Here is a 20,152-nt window from a genome sequence, read left to right on the forward strand (position 1 = left end):
CTAAGGGGAACATGTTCATCCTCAATATGTTTCTTAAAATAAACATCCAAGGGTTTTTTTGGGTCATTTGTAGTGATTTGATTTACAAAAATAATCAGCTTTATAAACATAAATTGCATAAATAATGTCCCCATTTTATAACTTAAAGTTGTCATTATGGAAGGGATAGGCTGTGCTGTACAATTGTTGACTTTGAAGTAAAATGCTTATTAAGGATCATAAGTACCAATTTTCACATATGTCGTAGCCTATGTCGTAGCCAAAGTCAACATTTGAGAAATGGTTAAGGTTTTACAGCAACATTTACTTTATTATCAGAATATACTATATTCAGTCAAGTACTATTAACACCTTTTCATAATCTTAATTATGCCATTTCAAGGGAATTTATTAGAAAGGTTTACACGGATTCTTCTTTGCATTACCCTCCACTCCCGCCACCCCCCACCACCCCACCTGCAACCATCCACCTAAAAATTCATTATGTTACTGCCTTGGACTTTTGCCAATATAGTATAAGTAATTGGATTTAGCTTCTGTTACAGTTTTGTCTGTCTCAGATTATGAATATAAGTTGGTAAGATTTTCTGCCAATTTTAATTCACCAAGATTGCATTAAAATTATGAAGAGATGATTGAATGTAATTTTTCTTTCTTTTGCTCCTTCTGTAATTGAACTGTAAAAGTTCTCAATTAATTACAGTTCTTACAGAGTATCAATTATTGCAATTTGCAAACTCCAAAGCCTTTATAATGAAAGATAAACATTTTACAACCATACATTTGTCAACGTTTGCTGCTAATTGCAGCAATTAATTTGTTTTTTAATGTTTAATGTTTTATAGGTTAATGAAAGCTGGCATTCTCTTCCCTCTTTATGTTAATATGAGAAACTTTTCAGGAGTAGGGAACAGATTGATACATGTATAAAACTATTTTTGCAATCTATTGCTTGTCTTAGCAACTAAATGAAAACCAGAGGTTGCAGAGGTTTGCTTATTCTTTTCTCTACGTATGTAGAGTGGAGGCCTGCAGGTTCCTGACAAACAAGAGCAGAAGTTTGATGAGTCCCTAAAAGCTCAGTTTGTTTCTAAATAAAACATAAATTTGGAGAGTTGAAATGAGTGATTTCAGAGACCTTTTTGGCTTGGATGAAAATTAGCATCTTCTCAAGTATTTCTTAAATGCCTTGTCATTTGAACATGATAATAGTATCTACGACCATTTATTCAGCCCGGTGTGCTGAGTACCATGGTAAGTTCTTTTAGTACTTTATGTTATTTAATCCAGAATTCAGACAAGATCTGACTCCAGACCTCTCTTTACAGGGAGACAAGTTCAAATACCTGCCCTGGCAGCCAGGCCGTATAGCTGAGTAAAGTAGGATGAGTGTGAGATGGGTCTGAGTAGTGGGATCACCATAAACTGGGCTGTGAGTACAGCCCCAGTCATTCCAGCCATGGTGGAATGTGAGCTCAGTGTTGCCAGATCTACTGATGTTTCAGAAAAAGTGGGAAATCTAGATGTGTGGGTGCAGTTCCTTAATTTTTAAATGTTTGGAGCTAATTTAGGTTTTTAAAATACATGTGTAGGGCAGTTTCAGCCCACCAGCCATCCATTTGAGAGCTCCGAAGCACACTGTGTTGGCTTGATCTTTTGGTCTGAATTAGCTTGATACAATGTCTGGGGCTTGTGCCTATGCATCAGATGGCACTCTTGAAGTTCCTCAGAGAGCCTCTCTACAAATTCAGCAGGGGTTGGAGGAAAGAAGGGAATATATATCTTAATGAATTATATTAATAAATACTAATATTATGTAATTTGAGGCATTGAGGAAATACAATTATATAACTTTCAGTGATAAAGCATGCTGATCTTTCCTTCATTTTCTTTCCTGTTACAGTTAATTAGGCAATCAGTTAAATAATATGCCTTTGTCAGATTTTTTATATTAGAGCACCTAAAGGATCAGGTAGATTTCTTTTTTATAGTATTAACGCAGAAGTAAAAACAAAGTAGCCTTTCTTTAAAAGAATGAGGAAATGTATACATACATATACACACTCATTTTTTTCTGAATTAAAAAATCGTTAAGAAATTTGAGTTTGCTTGGTAAAGAAAACTGAGAAAATGCTTCAAATTAGAAAATATATAGACAAATATACTTTTTATAAGCATTGCAAAGAAAAATGATGGAGACGGTTTTTATGTTCAATCTTTAACTGTCCTAGGCATAGCGTAAGTGCCCTCTGTATGCAAGTCATGATTTACTATGAATGGGTCTCCTGTATATAATGCTTTTAGCCTCTATGTTTTTAAAAAAATTGAATTTACCATTCTGTGTCATAAGACTAGAGGGTAAAGTTCAGATTTTGAAAGTCTAAGAAAATGTGATGGCATCCCATTCATCTTGTATTAAAGGTTCTATAAACCATAATGGTTAGATCTTTGACCTCTGTTCCTACACCTGCAGCTAGTCCTGAATCAAAGTGTTTAAGCCTGACATGGGCTGCACATGTAACTCAGTGTGGAAGCTGCATATTGTAGGCTATTTCTACTGTTGGAGAGGGAGGGCAGGCATTGTGGTAACTCTTTTTACCTTTTCATATGTTCATTAACTTTCCAAGGAAATGAAATACTTCCCTCTTCTTTTTCTGCGGTTAAATTTCAAGCTAGTATTAAAAAAAAAAGTGCAAGGAATTAATGTACCAAACCCTGGAGATGTATAAAAGAAAACCCTTTAAAATTGTGTTTTCACAAATCTTGAGTCCTTTCAACATTCCTATAGATAATTTGGTAAAGATAAATCATACTTTTTCATGAAGCTAATTGCTTCTGGTTTGTATCTCCTGAGAAATACTAATTTACAAATTAGAACCTACAAGTGATTTTTGTTTCAAAGACCACTTTTGTTTCAGAGACCACTTCCCAGGGAACAATTCTCAATAACTGAAGGAGGGTGTTTTAGTTCCCCCTTCAAAGGAAAGTATTGGCACTGTATGTTTTGTTTTGTTTTGTTTTACAAAGAAGCCAGATGGTATTTATTTTGCATAGCTGTAATAAGTTCTAAGGAAAGCACTTGGAAATGGTATTAATGTTTAACGGAAGGATGTCTAAACCCACTTGGGAACTGTAAAGCATTATGCAAGGTATAGTTTAGCTATTGAATATTATAACAGGTAATCATTCTGTGCTGGCTTTGTTATTAGCACAGGTGCCAGGGCATTTTGGGGCTCTGACATTTTATAGAAACCAGAGTAGCTGCTGACAACTCAAACAGTATTGTTACCCTGGCAGGGCCTGGATCCCACAGTCTAGCTATCCAGTGGTGCCTACCTTCTGTTCTGCAGGTATATCTTTCTCTATCCCTTTTAAACTGGAGACTATCACCCTGTGAAAGGATCACAGTGCAGCCTTACCCTGAGTAAATGACAAATAGGCAGTTTCTTTAGTATTTTTCACATTCCTGCACCTGGCTGGGAGCCAGCTCTGCTTTTGTGGCAGAAAGTGAGGATGGAGAGAATGTTTGGGAGCCAATCTTTGGTAGGGAAGTGACAAAATGCAAGGGTATATGTATATGGGCCAAAGTTAAGATAAACTTTTTTTGGTAGTTTTCACTGTAATTATTAAGAGGTAATTAAAAAAAAGAGGTAACACTAGAAAATGACAAACTCCCAGAAGGTATGATTACTTACAAATCAGCTGCTCTGGGTCCTGGTGAGTGACATAGTCCTGGTGATCAGTGTCAACATCCTTCGCAAGCAATGAAAGAAGAGTTCGCAATGATGTTGCTTCACAGGATGTAGGTGGGTCCAGGCATTTAGGCTGGCTGAGAGGCATAAAGTGGCTGAGAGGTGGTTGGGAAGAACCAAGATGAGGCGTGCCTCTGTGTGCTTTATGTAGAGGGTATTGTATGGTTAGAAGCCAGTAGTTAGAAATTCGGTTTGAAAAGCCGGGTCTGATGTTTCAGAGAAAAAGGGTAATGCGGCCAGAGACATTTTTAGAAGCAGATTTGGGTAGATTCTTTTTACCTTTTAAAAATATATATATATATCTTTTTATGAGATAAGGTTTTCCTATATTGCCCAGGCTAGTCTCGAACTCCTGGGCTTAAACAGTCCTTTTGCCTCCGCCTCCTGAATAGCTAAAATTATAGGCATACACCTCTGTGCCTGGCTTGATAGAGTCTCTAAAAGGGGATTGATGCGAGAATAAAAGGGAGAAGAGTAAATACCATAAAAAGCCCATTGCAGAAGATGTGTGTTTCACAGCCAGGGTAGAGAAATAAGTAAGGGATGCATGTGTAAGACAGAACAACATTGGTGAAATGTGGCTGTTTATGGTTTACAAATTACTGATTGGCAGCAGGAAACATAGGTTTAAGAATACACATGCTACAGAAATTTCCCTAAAGAAGTAACATATTTTATAATTCTAAATTTACTGTTACTAAAGTTAGAGGCTGCCAGCACCTTGGTTATGGTCAAATGCCAGGTAAGATTTTGGGATATGAAACATTTGACCCTTCTGAACTAAATTCACGTGCATTGGACCTCTCCGAAAGCCTTATAAGAGGGTATAAAAGCAAACTTTCCTTAGCTTCCTACAAGTGAAACCATTATTTCTTCTTACCAGGGTACCTTGCATGGTGATTAGGCAGAAGGATAACAGTTGTGATGTGTTAAAGGCTGTGCAGGACTGGCTTTAGTGTGGACATAACTGTCTCTAATTCCCTGGTGTGACTGGGGTGGGGGACGTTTTGGCTGAATTCCCTCTCACTGACCCTACAAATACAAAGATGCTTAACATTCCACATCTCTCAGCCATTTGGATCTATAGAGTGGTTTCGGATTGCGTTCCATCAGGCCTGGAATTCCCTGAAGGCACTTTAGGGTCTGGCAGTTTGGGTGTCAGGGAAGCGAATAACTGGGCCCTGGGCCTCCTGACCCTGCTACAAGCAAAACAGCTCTCTTTTATTGTGGAAGTCTTGGGACTTTTCATAAGATTCACTTGAAAAGGGATGAAACACATACAAAATCCACTATCCGGGGAAGCAGGAAAAGAGAGCATTCTGTATGTGGACAGAACTAGCTGATACAAGCCCTGGCCCTCCATCCATTTCTCTAGCTGCTGCACTTATTAAAAGGGCTTTATTGGCCAGGTACAGTGGCTCACACCTGTAACAATCCCAGCAATTTGGGAGGCCGAGGCAGGCAGATCACGAGGTGTGGAGTTCGAGACCAGCCTGGCCAACATGGTGAAACCCTGTCTCCTAAGAATACAAAAATTAGCCTGGCATGGTGGTGGGTGCCTGTAATCCCAGCTACTCGGGAGGCTGAGGCAAGAGAATTGCTTGAACCCGGGAGGTGGAGGTTGCAGTGAGCCGAGACCACACCACTGCACTCCAGCCTGGTTGATAGAGTGAGACTCCATCTTAAAAAACAATAAATAAATAAATAAATAAATAAATAAATAAAAATAAAAGCTTTATTGAGATCACAATTCATATGCCATACAAATAACCCATTAAAATTGTATAATTTAGTGATTTTTAGTATAGTCATAGATTGTGCAACCATCACCAGAGTTTTACGATTTCATCACCTCAAAAAGAAATGCCCTACCCATTAGCACTCACTCCCCATTTCCCCCCACACTTCCCCAGCTCTAGGCTGCCACCAATCTACTTTCTGTTTCTATAGATTTGACTGTTCTGGAGATTTCATATGAATAGAAAATATAAAATGTGGCCTTGTATGACTGCTTTCTTTTACCTAGCATAAAGTTTTCAAGGTTTATCCATATTGTAATGTGTAAGTAAGTACTTTTCATTGCTGAATAATATGTTATTGTATGAATATATCACATTTTATTTATCCATTCATTAATTGATGGATATTGGGTTCTTTTTTATTTTAAATTATGCTGCTATGAACATTTGTATTCAAGTTTTTGTGCTTTAGATTTTTATTTCCCTCGGGTATATACTTAGGAGTGGAATTGAAGGGTCATATGGAAACTATGTTTAACATTTTGAAGAACTGCCAGCCTCTTCTTAAGTGGATGATGTGTGTAGACTTGCAGCTGGCCTCTTTACCACCTTTGTACCTCAGTTCAGCCTTTTCCAGCCCTACATCCTGCCCTTCACCCTGCTCCCTCCAGGGTTACTTTCCTAAAATACTAGAAACCGTAGTGGTTCTCTTGTTACTTTGAAACAAATGGAAACTCTCTAATAGGGCATTTCGAGTTCTGCACAATCTAGGCCCAGGCTATGTTTATAATTTCATTTAATAGTAATTTCCAAGTTCTTGTGTAGATGTTTCGTTATACAAGCACTAGATGTTTCATTATACAAGTCAGTGATTATTGAACTTCTTTTAGTTATGGACCCCTTTGAAAATCATCCAATAGCCATACGTTTCTTGCTTCCTCAAAAAAAAAATATGCATGTATAATTGTACTGACACAACAAACCTGGCATGCAAGATCAGAGAGTTTGTGATTGCTCTGGCCCCATTAGCAAACCATGAAGTTCACCAACACATTGCCTGGGCACAATCTTGAGTATTCTGTCTTTGTTCAAACTACTCTCTCACCTCTCTTCTCCCTTTTCTCCTGCCTTCCTCCTTCCTGCTGATTGCCTAATGAGAAGCTTTCTTGCTTTTTAGAGTATCTTTCAGAGAATCTGCTGGAAAGGAAAGTGGTTTGGCTCCTTTTTCCACCATTGCTGCTCCACAGTTGTGTATGCAGTCCTGCAGCAGGGCCTTGAGGGAATTGAACAGAGAGGGCTAGCCTCTCTGAGAACTAGATGGTGTCATGAAGACAGAGACTTTGTTGGAATTGTCCTGGGCTGTGTATTTTATGTGTCTAGAATAGAGCCTGGCACATAGTAGGCATTCACTAAGTAGTCACTGAAAGAATGGGTAGGGAAGGGAATTGGGTCTGGAACCATCAGCTTTCTGGGATGGATGAAGCTATATATAGTAGGGTCCATGAGTTACAAGGGACCTGTATGCAGATACTGGATGTTGGTTACTGGGAATGGAACAGGAGGTTAGAAGAGAGTTTCTAAGACAGATTAAAAGGATGTGTTAGTTTTCTATTGCTGCTGTAACAAATTACCACAAACGTAGTGGTTTAAAACAACACAAATTTATTCTTTTGCAATTCTGAAGGTGGGAAGTCTGAAATCAGTTTCACTGGGCTAAAGTCATGGTGTCACTAGGCTGTTTCCTTCTGGAGGCTGTAGGGGAGAATCCGTTTTCTTGCCTTTTCCAGCTTCTAGAAGTCACTTTTGTATCGTGGCTTATGAATTTTTCTGTCTTCAAAGCCTACTGCGTACCATCTTCTCTGATTTCTACTTCTCTTCTGACTCTTATCCTTCTGCCTCCCTCTTATAAGGACCTCTATGATTACTTTAAGCCCACCTGGATAATCCAGGATGATTTTCCCATCTCAGTATCATTAATCATGTCTGTAAAATCACTTTTACCATATAAGATAACATTCACAGGATATGGACATTTTTGAGATGATGGACATAAATAATGAACATGTACATGGCCATAATTTAGCCTGCCACGGGGGCTCTAAAAATAAACATGGCGCCCTTTGTGTTTTTGCCAAGTGTGTCTGTGCCTTGCTCAGGGCTTCTTAATTGTGACATGACTTCTTCCTCACAATGATTATGCTAAGGCCAAGGACAGTGTTTGCATGTAAAGAACTGTTCCACCACTTCTCAGTTGCTGAGAACTGTTAGTTTTCCCTGGTTCATTTCTCTCCCACATGTAACTCACTGGGGAGGTACCAACACAAAGGACTTAAAAAGGTCTGTGCTGCATCCTCCTCTAATTTTGTCACTGATAAGTACCTACTGCATTTTTAAAAAGTTGATGAGAAAGTGTTTACCTGTGATTCTGAGCAGATCTGGTGTATGGCAGGATTATGTTACACCTGCCCACCCAGACTTAATGGAAATACAGTATAGAATGAGGCTTGCTGTCCTTGAACTGCATGAACTAGAAAATGAAGAAAGCCTGCTGGCATTATTTAAAAGACATGTGAATTCTATGAATTCATATAGGAGGAAAAGGCATTTTATTGCACTTTAAATGACAATTAATGTTAATGAGCATGTACCATGTGCCAGATCATGTTCTAAGCACTTAACATGTTTTAGCTCATTTAGTCAGCATGAAAACCTAATGAGATCATACCATTAGATTCCCATTTTGCAAATAAGGAAACAAAGGCACGATGTGGGGACATAAAATTGCCTAAGGGTATATGGCTAATAAAAGAGGGAGCTGGGATTTGAACCCAGGTGGTTTGGCTCCAGAGCTTGCACTTGTAACCAGTACCCTGCTAACATTTCCCAAACAGGTGATGTGCATGGTACATGATTAGCCTTGCTAGTGCTACAGTATGTACAGTGTGGCAATCTGTGAAATGGACTTTGTCTGGAAGTGTATTCACTTATGGATATTATAGAGTTTACTCATGAGGGAAGAGATCCCATCTCACCAATATCAAAGGAAAAGGAAAACAAAGATTGGGAAAAAGAGAAGGTGGAAAGTCTGGTCTTTGGTGTTGAGGAGGTGATTTGGAAACCTAATAAGCACACTTTCCCTCTTCATTTTTTTATTCTCACTACCTTTGATTTACAAGACCTTTTCTTCCTGGCATGCTTCCTTTTTCTCTTGGTTGCCAGTGGTCTTTCTTGGGCTGATTACTGTCTATAGCAGGACTGAAGGTTGACCCTGTCTTCTCCACTCACTTGTTTGTTTTGTTTTAATAAATGAATAAATGGAAATTTATCATTTCCAAATCTACTTAAAATCAGGGCAAGGACTTGTTTATCCCATACATCTTATTCTTCTGATGCTTTGCTAATCCATGCTAATAATATTTAAAAAGAAAGTATTTTAAAGCCTTTGATTAAAGTTGAAGGGGAGGGTTGTATGAAAGGGGTAAACTGGAATCAGCTGCTTCATATGAGCTGGAGCAGGATTGGAAAATATCAGAAAGGAAGTGAAATCCTATTTCCCTCACGTAGACAAGCGTCATTTTCCTTAGGATATTATGGCTTAGGAAATTGACCTCTAGAGTTTTTCAAAATTCTGTGCCCTGGTTCCGTTTTTTTGTTTGTTTGTTTTGTTTTGTTTTAATGAAACTGATGGAAGCCATAGAAAGCATTTCTTTTTTTTTGGAAGACGGCTTTCGGGGAGCATCTTTAATAAAGAAAGCCTGAGATACAAGGATTTGGGGTTCACTTTAAATGTTATTTTTACCATTGGCTGAATTTGGATTTGAATTATCATAGGTGCTCCCTGAAAAAGAATTGGAAATAGTGCCCAAAGAGAAATGCGTTCTTTCCTGTACTGATTTTTATCCCAGAATGACCAGTCCACAATAGGAAAGGGGGCTTTGGCATGCAAAAGCTTTTTTGTTTTACTTGACTTCATTCCAATATTCTGTAAATTCATTCTTGGTGCAGTTTCCAAGCAGCAACTAAGAATCCACATTCTCCCAGTTTGTTTATAATTTATTATTTATACCCCAACTGCATCCATAAAAGGCTCAAGGAAACTTACAATAAAATAACATGTACTCAATGAGACTGTTTAAGTGGGAAACAAAACAAGGCAAACAAGGCAGGGTTGAAGAGAGCAAGCATGCCTAGCCACTTCTGTAAGAGTTACTATGAGTGAGGATTAAACAGCAATTCGCTTCTGGGCAGCCAAAATGAAAAGGTCACGTAATTGGTTTTATAGCAATTGTATCCTAAAAGCAAATGTTCCTTGGAAGTCAGAAGCCTTTCCTAGGGTTGAGTTTTCCAGAATTTTTGCCAGGCAATGGATTAGCAAAACTGTTCTTGAAGATGATACAAGCCCGGCATGGAGGCTGCTGTGTAAGGAGTATAAACTTCCACACGTGATATTTGCCAACCTGATTCTGACAGCTGGGAAAGTTGGCCTCTCGGCAGAGCTCACCCCCATCAGAAGTGATCATTAATGTGGTTATTAAATCATGCCTGGTAGATACTTGCTTTGTATTTTTTCTCATTGTTCTCCTTGGAAGAATGCACTTTAATAGTGGGGCAAGGAAGAATAATAGGTACCTAGTATTGATTCATTCAGCACATCTGTTGAGTGCTTTCTTTTTGTTAGGCACTGGAGATCCCGGGTGAACAGGCATACTTGTCTGTGTCTTCATGGTCATATATAAAATTAGGGGTCAGTTTTCATTAGATGGAAATTAATAGTTATATCCACATTTAAAAAATGTAATTATAAATTGAAAAGCTCTCCGTAATAACCCAGAGCATCTCAGGCCCAAGCATTCACAGACTGTTTTCTTTTCTAAGGATGTTATGATAAGAGTGCTGGCATATGTTTTCTGTCATTCATTATCCCTATTTCTGAGGAGTGGTATCCTCATTTCTGGGAGAAATTAAAATATGGGTGAATGCATTTGAGTAGCACTGAAACAAAAGAATCAAGTGTGCAGGTTACCATGGGAACAAGTTCCTTTTTCTCCACTTTATTTCTGTGAGGCAAGTTCAGGTGATAAATACTTTAAATGGTCATTTTTAGGCAAAAAACTCAGTCTTAATAGTATTAGAATTTCAAGGTCTTTTTAATACTGTTTTCCTATGTTTGTATGGTCTTGTATATATTCCTTCTAGCAAATACATTATCAGTAAGAGGAAGGACTAAGTAAGTTGGAGCCTTAACTGATACGGAGGAGTTGAGGGACACTTGGTTTTGTAGTCTCTCTTTGCCTCTCCCTCCCCTGACCCCCAATACCCCTCTCCTTCTTTGGGATTTGTCAGGTGCCTTGAACTGAAGGTGTCTGTGCAGAGCTGGATTTAAACCTAAGCAGGCTCTGTGTTGTGTGGTATTAAGGCTAAGAAACCCTTTGATTCAAAGACCAGAAAATACCCTTAGCTTGTGTCTTTTACCTCAGTCTCTGCCATATATCCAGGCTGATCTTAAAGGTTTAACAGGATGATAAGAATTGTTTAACAAAAATTATCCTAGAGATTTTAAGGATCAAACAGTAGCTATCAGAATGGGAATGAGAACTACCAGAGCATTTTTGTTTAGAACTTTTTTTTTCCCCTCACATCCCAAACCACTTTTAATTTCTTATCCTCTTATTATCAATCCAGAGATAAAATTTCAGAAGAAAAGGCTAAAATAGAGTGTGAGAAGACATATAGTCTGCTGTAAAGGAAATCTCTTGAGACCTTTACCAGATCAGGATGTAGGTAGGTTATTTTCTGATGGAGAAGCAACTGTCCTATATTTGTGTCGAATCAACACATTTCCTATCACTGTTAGTCTCTGGTGAAGGATTCATCGATGAGCTTCATCTTCTTCAGCATTGATTTTGATGTATTGTTAATGGCTGCCTGGAGTGCAAACTCTGCATGTAGGCAGAGTGCCAGACAGTTACTGATGCCTGCCATGGGTTAGTGGCGGTGCGCTTGCCATGCTTTTATTCTCCCTGATCCAGTATGTCAAAAGAAACTGACTTCGACCTTCAGTGTCAATGTGACCACCAAAAAAATTCCAAATAAAGAAGCCCCAAATCTCACTTACCGGCAGCAGAATATAAATTCATTTTGGTAGAGTACAGAATGTTCTGTATTAGGAAAGCATTTCCAGCAGCACATACTTTGTTGCCACTTATCTGGAATATTTCTTTGTTTAGTGAAGATATTTTATTATATAACAGCAACTTAGACATGCGAAACCTGCCTGGTATGTTACAAGTCTCCAGCCTAAGTGAATATGACCTTCTCTGGTAGGATACTGCAGCCATTTAGATTGACAGCTCATTTAAGTGAGGGAGACATCCAAGAATGATTTCAGTTTGCTTTAGGCAGATGGATATTAATGAAGAAAAAGTACCTTGAAAGGATGCCATTCTGAGGAGGGCACAGGACAGCGGCATTGATTATAACCAGAGCCCTTTTTTTTCTGTGTTTCCAGAGCTAGAGCGCTGAGTGCTGAGCTGCTTAGCCTCTCTGGCATCCTTCTGAATTGGATGGGGAGGGGCTGGTCTGGCAGGTTTTTCAGAAAATGCAGCTGGCATTGAAGAAACTCAGATTGGACTGGGTCTCACTTTAGTAATCCTAATGGAAAAATTGTAAAGGCTTGTGTTGGGAGTTTGTGTCTTCATTGGTGGCCCTTCCTGTACCTAGCGCAGTTCTGGGAAGCCAACTTGTGGTCAGTTAAATATATGTTGACTTATCAGTGATAAAAGCAAGGTAGAGACTGACCCAATTTGTGGGTATTACTTTCTTAGTAAAATAATAATAGAACAAAATTCTTTTACATGTTTCACCTTTATCATTTTCTATTTAATACAATCAATTTCATTTGTTTATGTATTCACTTATCGAATATTTGACTGTCTCCTATATTCCAGGTACAATGGCCAAGTCTGGGTGGGTGGGTGGTTGAGTGGGTGTGTGTGTGTGGGGGGGTGTGTGTGTGTGTATATATATACACACAATATATATATACACACACTGTATACACACACTATATATATACACACACTATATGTATACACACACACTATATACACACACTATATATACACACACACTATATATATACACATATATGTATATATATACATATATATACATATACATAATGTGTATATATATATACATATATATGTGTATATATATAGTAGTGAACACAACAGACATGGCCCCATCCTCTAGACCTTGCTAAGAGAGACAAAAGTAAACAAAAATTGTAAAAGAATTAATTGCCATCATAGTAGGTACACTGAAGAAAATATATGGGGGTTTATGAAGTCGTAGAACAAGAGAACTTAGACTATCCCAGCAGGTTCAGGGAAAGCTTCCTGGAAGAGATGAAATTTAATCTGATACATGAAGGATGAGTGGGATTCATGAGGCAAAAAGGGGAGCGAGAATAGGAGGGCCAAAATGAATAACCACCGGAGGGCTTCACAGGGCACCTGTAAACCAATATTTGATCACACTGTGTCAACCAGGACCAGAGCACATTGCTGGCTGTGATTCTCCTGATTATCTTTCTTGGAGGCTGAACTTGATATGGCTGCTGACCCTTCTGTTGTCTGCACATTTTGTCATGGCGTGGATCTTACTGTGAACGTCTGCACTATGTTGATTTGTGTAATTTATTTGCTGAGACCATTCAACATTAATCTTCTTGGAAAATGATCTTTTTCTTTTCAGTTCCAGCTGCTACTCTTCTTGCTGGATGTCTTAGTTGAGGGTTGGCCAGTAGTAACAGGTGGGTAAGATCAGCTCACTGCTGAGAGCTGAGGCAGCAGGTGTTTTGGTTCAAGCACAGGGTCTGGCTCTGGTTTCAAACTAAGTTGTGACTTAAGCACTCTTTGCCTTGGTTTTCTTATCTATAAAATGGGTATAATGACCATCTCATAAAGCAGGCTCACTGTTGGTTTTGTTTTTTCCTCAAAAATGTAGTGCCACATTTAAGATCATCACGTAATAAACCACAAAAGGCCTAAAGAAAATCCCTGCAGTTTTAAAAAATGTTAGAAGAAAGGTTCCTAGACCATAAGCAAGCTCCACATCAGACTCTTTTTTCAAACATGGGTTTTAGCTGAATCATCTTGAAACTCCTGGGAGGTTGACCTTATATGTTTGGTAGGACCATTATCTGCACAGCTGAGGAGCTCACCTTGGCAGACTACAATCATTTAAAGCACTCATTTGAAGTATGGGTGTGATTTTTGCTTGTGATGGTGAGTTAACAGCCAAACAGGGCTAACTTGTGTTTCTGGTTAGGAGGGAATGTTTCTAGGCAGCTTTTCCTGGTCCACAGAAGGTTTCTCTTTAGTGATGAGATTGGAAATGCTTTACGGGGGAAAAAAAAGATAAAGGTTGTGTAACATGATTGGTTATAAAACATGAACATCTTGGTAATACTACAAGGAGGAAATAAATGGAAGTATTATCCCAGAAAAAAATTCATAGAACTTAAATACGTATTTCCATTAAAAAGTTGTCCTCCCGGTAAGCCAAATTATTTCATTCAAGTTTCATCAAGGGAACCAGAATACTTTTACTTTTGCTTCAGATTTGATTTGATTCACCAGCATTCTTGGTTCCCGAAATCATACCTCATTTTTTAGAAATACTTTCTTCATCTTTTTGTAGCTAGCTCACTTAGTAAAGTATGCAAATTTTCCAAAATAACCAATAGATCATTTAACATAGAAAGCTTTAAATTATGTCTTAATTATGTCAATGTAAAAATAAAAGATGGGTGGTTTGGTTTATATTAAAGTAAGTAGCATAAACAGATATTTAATTAGTACCTTATTTTTAATATTGTACTTTGGCAAACCTTTTACAGTGATAAATGAAATTTTCCTTTTCAGTGGGAAAAGCCAAGTTACTGTTGTTTTTGGTTATATGGTTGCATTCCTTCAGGCTGGTAACAGTGTAAGCTAAAGACAAATTGTAAGAGATACTTGCCTCAAGATATTTATATGCTAGAATTATATGATAATGGCCTTATGGTTTCTTCTTTTTTCAATTTTCTTTTTTTCTTTTTTTTTTCTTTGAGACGGAGTCTCGCTCTGTCGCCCAGGCTAGATAGAGTGCAGTGGCGTGATCTCGGCTCACTGCCAGCTCCACCTCCCGGGTTCACACATTCTCCTGCCTCAGCCTCCCGAGTAGCTGGGACTACAGGCGCCTGCCACCACGCCCGGCTAATTTTTTGTATTTTAAGTAGAGACGGGGCTTCACCGTGTTAGCCAGGATGGTATCGATCTCCTGACCTTGTGATCCGCCCACCTCGGCCTCCCAAAGTGCTGGGATTACAGGCGTGAGCCACCGTGCCCGGCCTTTCAATTTTCTTTGAACAATTTTCTTTACATTTGCATTACAAAACAGTTGGAGTTAAATGACAAATATTTCACATTTATATGAAAAACAGCTAGAAATCAAATAGTCTTAACTATATAGTACCTAGAATTCCAGTTCCTCTGAATTTTCACAGATGTGTATTTTTAGCTGTCCGTTAGACATCTCCAAGGCAAAATTAAATGGAGCTCTTCCTGCTGCTTCTCCCTGTTCCTAAATCTCTGTCTTCATTAATGGTTTAAGAACCCACTTTATTGACCAGGTGGAAACCTTGACCAGAAATCTTAGCATCTTCCTTGACTTCCCATCTAATGCGTTTCTTGAGTCTATTAATTTTATCTCCAGATTGTTACCCTACGCTGGGTCCTCTTGATTTCCCACTACCAGGCTTTATTGTCAGCTTGCCCAGATTAGCCACCTAACCGGCCTGCTTGCCATCTGTTCCTCCCTACTAGTAATCCATCCTTGCTCTGCTCCAGTTTTCTCGGATTGAGTGATTTATTGGCTTCCACACCTCCAGTGGTTTCTTATTGTCTGCAGATTAATCGTAAACTTCCCAGCACACAGTATAACCTTTGCAATCGAGCTCAAGCCTGCTCTGCAGTCTTCTTTCTGTTCCTCCTGGAGTGGAGTCTATACCTCAGCTCCACTGAACTTCCCAGTTTCCCCAGCCAGACCCACGTTGCTTCCTCTGCCCATTGTGCTTCGCTCCCCTGCTCCCGTCATGTCATCCTTGGCACTGATAATCCAGCTTACACGTGTCCTCACCTGTGTTTACCATGAGGGTGGTCACTCTGCCCTCTGGAGTTTTCTTTGTAGGCCTCTTTATTTTTTTACTCACCATACTTCTGACACCAAATGTGTGATTTTTTTTTTTTTTTTTTTTAATACCAACCAACTCTCTAACCCTTGAGACACCAATTGTGTGTCCTACAGTTTGGTCCTACAATTTAAGTTCCTACATTAACCACCCTGAGTTTGCATCACACTCCACAGGTTTAAGGTTTCAGCTCACAAAACTGCCCTCATTTAAGACAGCAGATGCAAGTATTGGGTCTCCAGGTTACCCACACTTCTCTCCTATTTGGCTACAAAGTTGTGGGGGGATTTCCACAATCCACCCCTCTTTCAGGCCCTGATGATTTGCTAAAATGGCTCACAGAACTCAGGAAGGTACTCTGCAATTTCTGCTTTATTAAATAGGGTACAACTCAAGAACAGCCAAATACAAGGATTGTTATAGGGCAAGGCTGGAGGGGGTGCAGGTACTGCAGACCACCTAGTCCCTCTCAGGGCCTGCTACCCTCCCTGCACCTCAAGGTGTTCATCGACCCTCCCTAACCCCATCAGTTAAGGGTTATTGTGGAGGCTCCATTACATAGGCATGATTGATTAAATCATTATTCCTTGGCAATTGAACTCAAACTCTTCTCTTCTTATGACTGGAGGTAGGCAGGCATGGCTGAAAGTTCCAACCCTGCAATCATGCCTTGGTCTTTCCGGCATGCTGAGAGCCATGCTGAAGCTATCTAAGGGTCCCCAGCTACCAGTCATCTCACTGGCATACAAAAGACACTCCTGTCATTCTGGAGATTCCAGGTATTTCAAGGAGCTGTGTTCCAAGGACCAGGGATGAAGACCAAATACTTATTATTTTATTATACCACACCTGTGTGATAGATCCTGTATTGTAATTGGCTGCATGCCTCCCATCAGCCACTCCACTGTGAGTGTTGGGAGGGAAAGGATCATTTCTTACTAATTTGTTTAGTGAACTAACCTCTCCTTGGCATATAATTCAGCTTCTTCTGTTTTGGTTCAGGTATTATGCTACCGTTTCTCTGCACACACTTACACACACACACACACACACCCCCCTATACACATACTATTGCACAGTCAGTGTGGTTAAAATTCCACCGATAGGAATATACCCCAGAGACTTGAAAACAGACACACGAATAGATATTCATATGCAAATGTTCATAGCAGCATTATTCCAGGTAGCCAAAAACTAGAAACTACTCAAGTCTCCATCAGCAGATGAATGGATAAACAATTGCTATCTATATGACATATATAATGATATATATCATATGTGTGTGTATTATAGATATATACACTTGTATGTGTGTATCTGTTTAGGTGACCCTAAATTGGTATCTATTTATAAACTAAATCTGGTAACCCTGGCCGGGTGCAGTGGCTCACGCCTGTAATCCCAACACTTCAGGAAGCCAAGGTGGGTAGATCAGTTGAGGTCAGGAGTTAGACACCAGCCTGGCAAATATGGTAAAACCCTGTCTCTACTAAAAAACATAAAAATTAGCCAGGCATGGTGGCACATGCCTGTAATCCCAGCTACTCAGGAGGCTGAGGCAGGAGAATCACTTGATCCCGGGAGGCAGAGGTTGCAGTGAGGTGAGATAATGCCAGTGCACTCCAGCCTGGGTGACAGAGTGAGGCCCTTTCTCAGAAGAAAGAAAGAAAGAGAAAGAAAGAGAGGGAGGGAGGGATTTAAATACCATGTATAATTATCAGATTTAAAATAATGTGATTGTTTTTATTTTGAGAAAAAAAACATATAGTGTTAGATTTATTTCAGACTTTTTTTTTTTTTTTTTTTTTTTTGAGATGGAGTCTCTGTCGCCAGGCTGGAGTCCAGTGGCACGATCTCGGCTCACTGCAACCTCCGCCTCCTGGGTTCAAGAGATTCTCTTGCCTCAGCCTCCTGAGTAGCTGGGACTACAGCTGCATGCCACCACACCTGGCTAATTTTTGTATTTTTAGGAGAGACGGCGTTTCACCATGTTGGCCAGGATGGTCTCGATCCCTTCAACTCGTGATCCACCTGCCTCGGCCTCCCAGAGTGCTGGGATTACAGATGTGAGCCACCACACCTGGCCTCAGACTTATTTTTTAAGCATTTATTTAGGTGTTTTGCTCATGTATTTTTCAATACAATAAAATATATAAGCATTCACTCCCCTTCCCATAAAGAATTCTTGAAAAATAATAAAATATGTTTAGTCTAAAGTACCTGAAGGCAGAGCAGATCAATGTTTGAAGCCAAACACTTGAAGCAATAACTTGATTTTTTTTTTTTTTTTTTTTGGTTTTGTCTTGTCTTGAACTCCTGGCCTCGAGTGATCTTCCTGCCTCAGCCTCCCAAAGTGCTGAGATTATAGGCATGAGCCACAATGCTCATCCTCAAGGAGGTGTTAATATGATAGATTTAAACTTAGATGAAATTTTTATAGTTTTTAAAAATATTTTTTAGTTGGTACTGTGTACTGTTGAATTTTCAAACCCCGTGTAATAACATTACATGAGGCTTATCTGTTGTCTGTTAGAGTGTATGAAAGAAGTGTAAATTTTTTTTTCCCTTTGGTTTTTCAGGTTCTTTATAGAGTTGGAAGCAAGACATCAGAATAATATCTTCATAGATGACATAAGTGACATTGTGGAAAAACACACAGCATCCACATTTGACCCATATGTGAAATACTGCACAAATGAAGTCTACCAACAACGAACACTACAAAAATTGTTGTAAGCAATGTCGAATGCTACAGTTTTAATCGTCTAACCTAGTTTTAATTAGGCTACATTGACTGAAATTAATTGATCTTTTGAATTATATTTAGAAATGCCTCCTGATAGGCTATTTCCCAGAGGAGAAATGTTTAAGAGCATTACTTTTAGGGTGAGGGTGTTTAAGTAGAAAAATCTAGTGTGTAGAGAATTTTCTCTCTTATGAAATTACAGCTTGTTATTGATGTCTTTGTTTATTGTTTCTTTGTTTTTAATTGTTGCAGGAAACAGAGGTGGTCCTCACTCTAAACCCGCAGTTTTCTAAGCTTTTAACTGGCAATTAAGTGGTTTTCCTGAGGCTTAGAGGGGATTCTTGAGTAGATTGAGCTAGAAGCTAAGATTCAGGGTTTTCTCTACTATTCTGATCTCCCTCCATTCAATTGACAACGATAATTAATTGTTCATAAAAATTGCTGATTATTCCCCCCCTTGGGTAGTTAGAGTTGAGGAGAGGAGGGAAGTTCTGAAGGAAAGCAATAGAAAAAAATAATGTTCTTAAAGATTTCAGTTATGCAGCAAAAGAGTCAAACATTAGATTTCCTGCCACATCTTTTCTTTTTGTCCTTTTTAGGTTACTGAGAGTTTTGATGTGATGCATATGCCCTCTGTGTCCTTTAAAGAGTCACCAATTGTTCAGTAATGCCTATATGTATTTTAAAGGGTCCTGTTTATCACAAGTTGCTGTTTTACAGCACAGTTGTGCACTGCTGTAAACCCAGTTTGGGAGCTTAATGGCTGTTATCATTCTCACCCCCTCCTGTGAGTTGTGGCATTTATGACCATAGCATGGAGCTTCTGTCAACTTCTGTACAATATGTGAGACCCCTATGGAGGAGTAGGGGTTGAGGATGACTAACTTATGGCTGCTTGGAGAAATAGTCAAAGCCTCTAAACTGGTGAGAAGGGCTGATGATGGCCCCCTTTTTCCTCCACATCTTCATGACATTTTCATATAGCCAGGGTGGAAAACACACAGCTGCCAACCCCAAATGAGGTTTTTAGTATAAAGCAGGGTTTGTTCGCACAATTGACATTTTGGACTGGATAAGTCTTTGTGGTGGGCTGTCCTATGCGTTGTAAGATGCTTAAGGGCATCCCTGGCTTCCATCTGCTAGATGCCAAAAATCTCCCCAGACATTGCAGAAGGTCCCCTGAGGGTAAAACCACACCCATCACTTCCTCACTCCACCACCCCCTGGTGGGAACCACTGCTATAGGAACAGAGGTTCTCTGTAACTGTTAGAGAATGCAAGTTCATGTCTGAAAACAAAGCCTTGAATTACAGATAAATTTGGGTTTCCTTTTGTTTTGCAGGATTTAAAAAATGTCACTAGGTACTGCTATACATCATGTGACTCTTAAAGGTTTTATCTAAATTAGCTTAATGATAACATCATCAGCACTTTCACATGGCAATTAGTAGTTGTGTTTTCAGGGGATTTGTTGCAGTTGATGTGATTTTTTTTTTTTTTTTTTTTTTTTTTGAGATGGAGTCTCGCTCTGTGGCCCAGGCTGGAGTGCAGTGGTGCAATCTTGGGTCACTGCAACTTCTGCATCCCAGGTTCAAGCGATTCTCCTGCCTCAGCCTCCCGAGTAGCTGGGACTACAAGTGTGTGCCACCACACACAGCTAATTGTTTGTATTTTTAGT

General features: G+C 39.3%; 1 protein-coding gene across 1 annotated transcript in view; it reads left to right on the forward strand.

The window, feature by feature from the left end:
- The window catches only part of ARHGEF26 (Rho guanine nucleotide exchange factor 26), a 143,334-nt gene that overhangs the window by 55,473 nt on the left and 67,709 nt on the right, over positions 1–20,152 (forward strand). Inside the window, exon 7 of the mRNA XM_024245205.3 lies at positions 18,308–18,460. Within this exon, the coding sequence (XP_024100973.2) occupies positions 18,308–18,460 (153 nt within the window). The remainder of the gene's footprint in view (positions 1–18,307; positions 18,461–20,152) is intronic.

The sequence above is a fragment of the Pongo abelii genome, chromosome 2 (assembly GCF_028885655.2).
Source record: "Pongo abelii isolate AG06213 chromosome 2, NHGRI_mPonAbe1-v2.0_pri, whole genome shotgun sequence".
NCBI lineage: Eukaryota > Metazoa > Chordata > Mammalia > Primates > Hominidae > Pongo > Pongo abelii.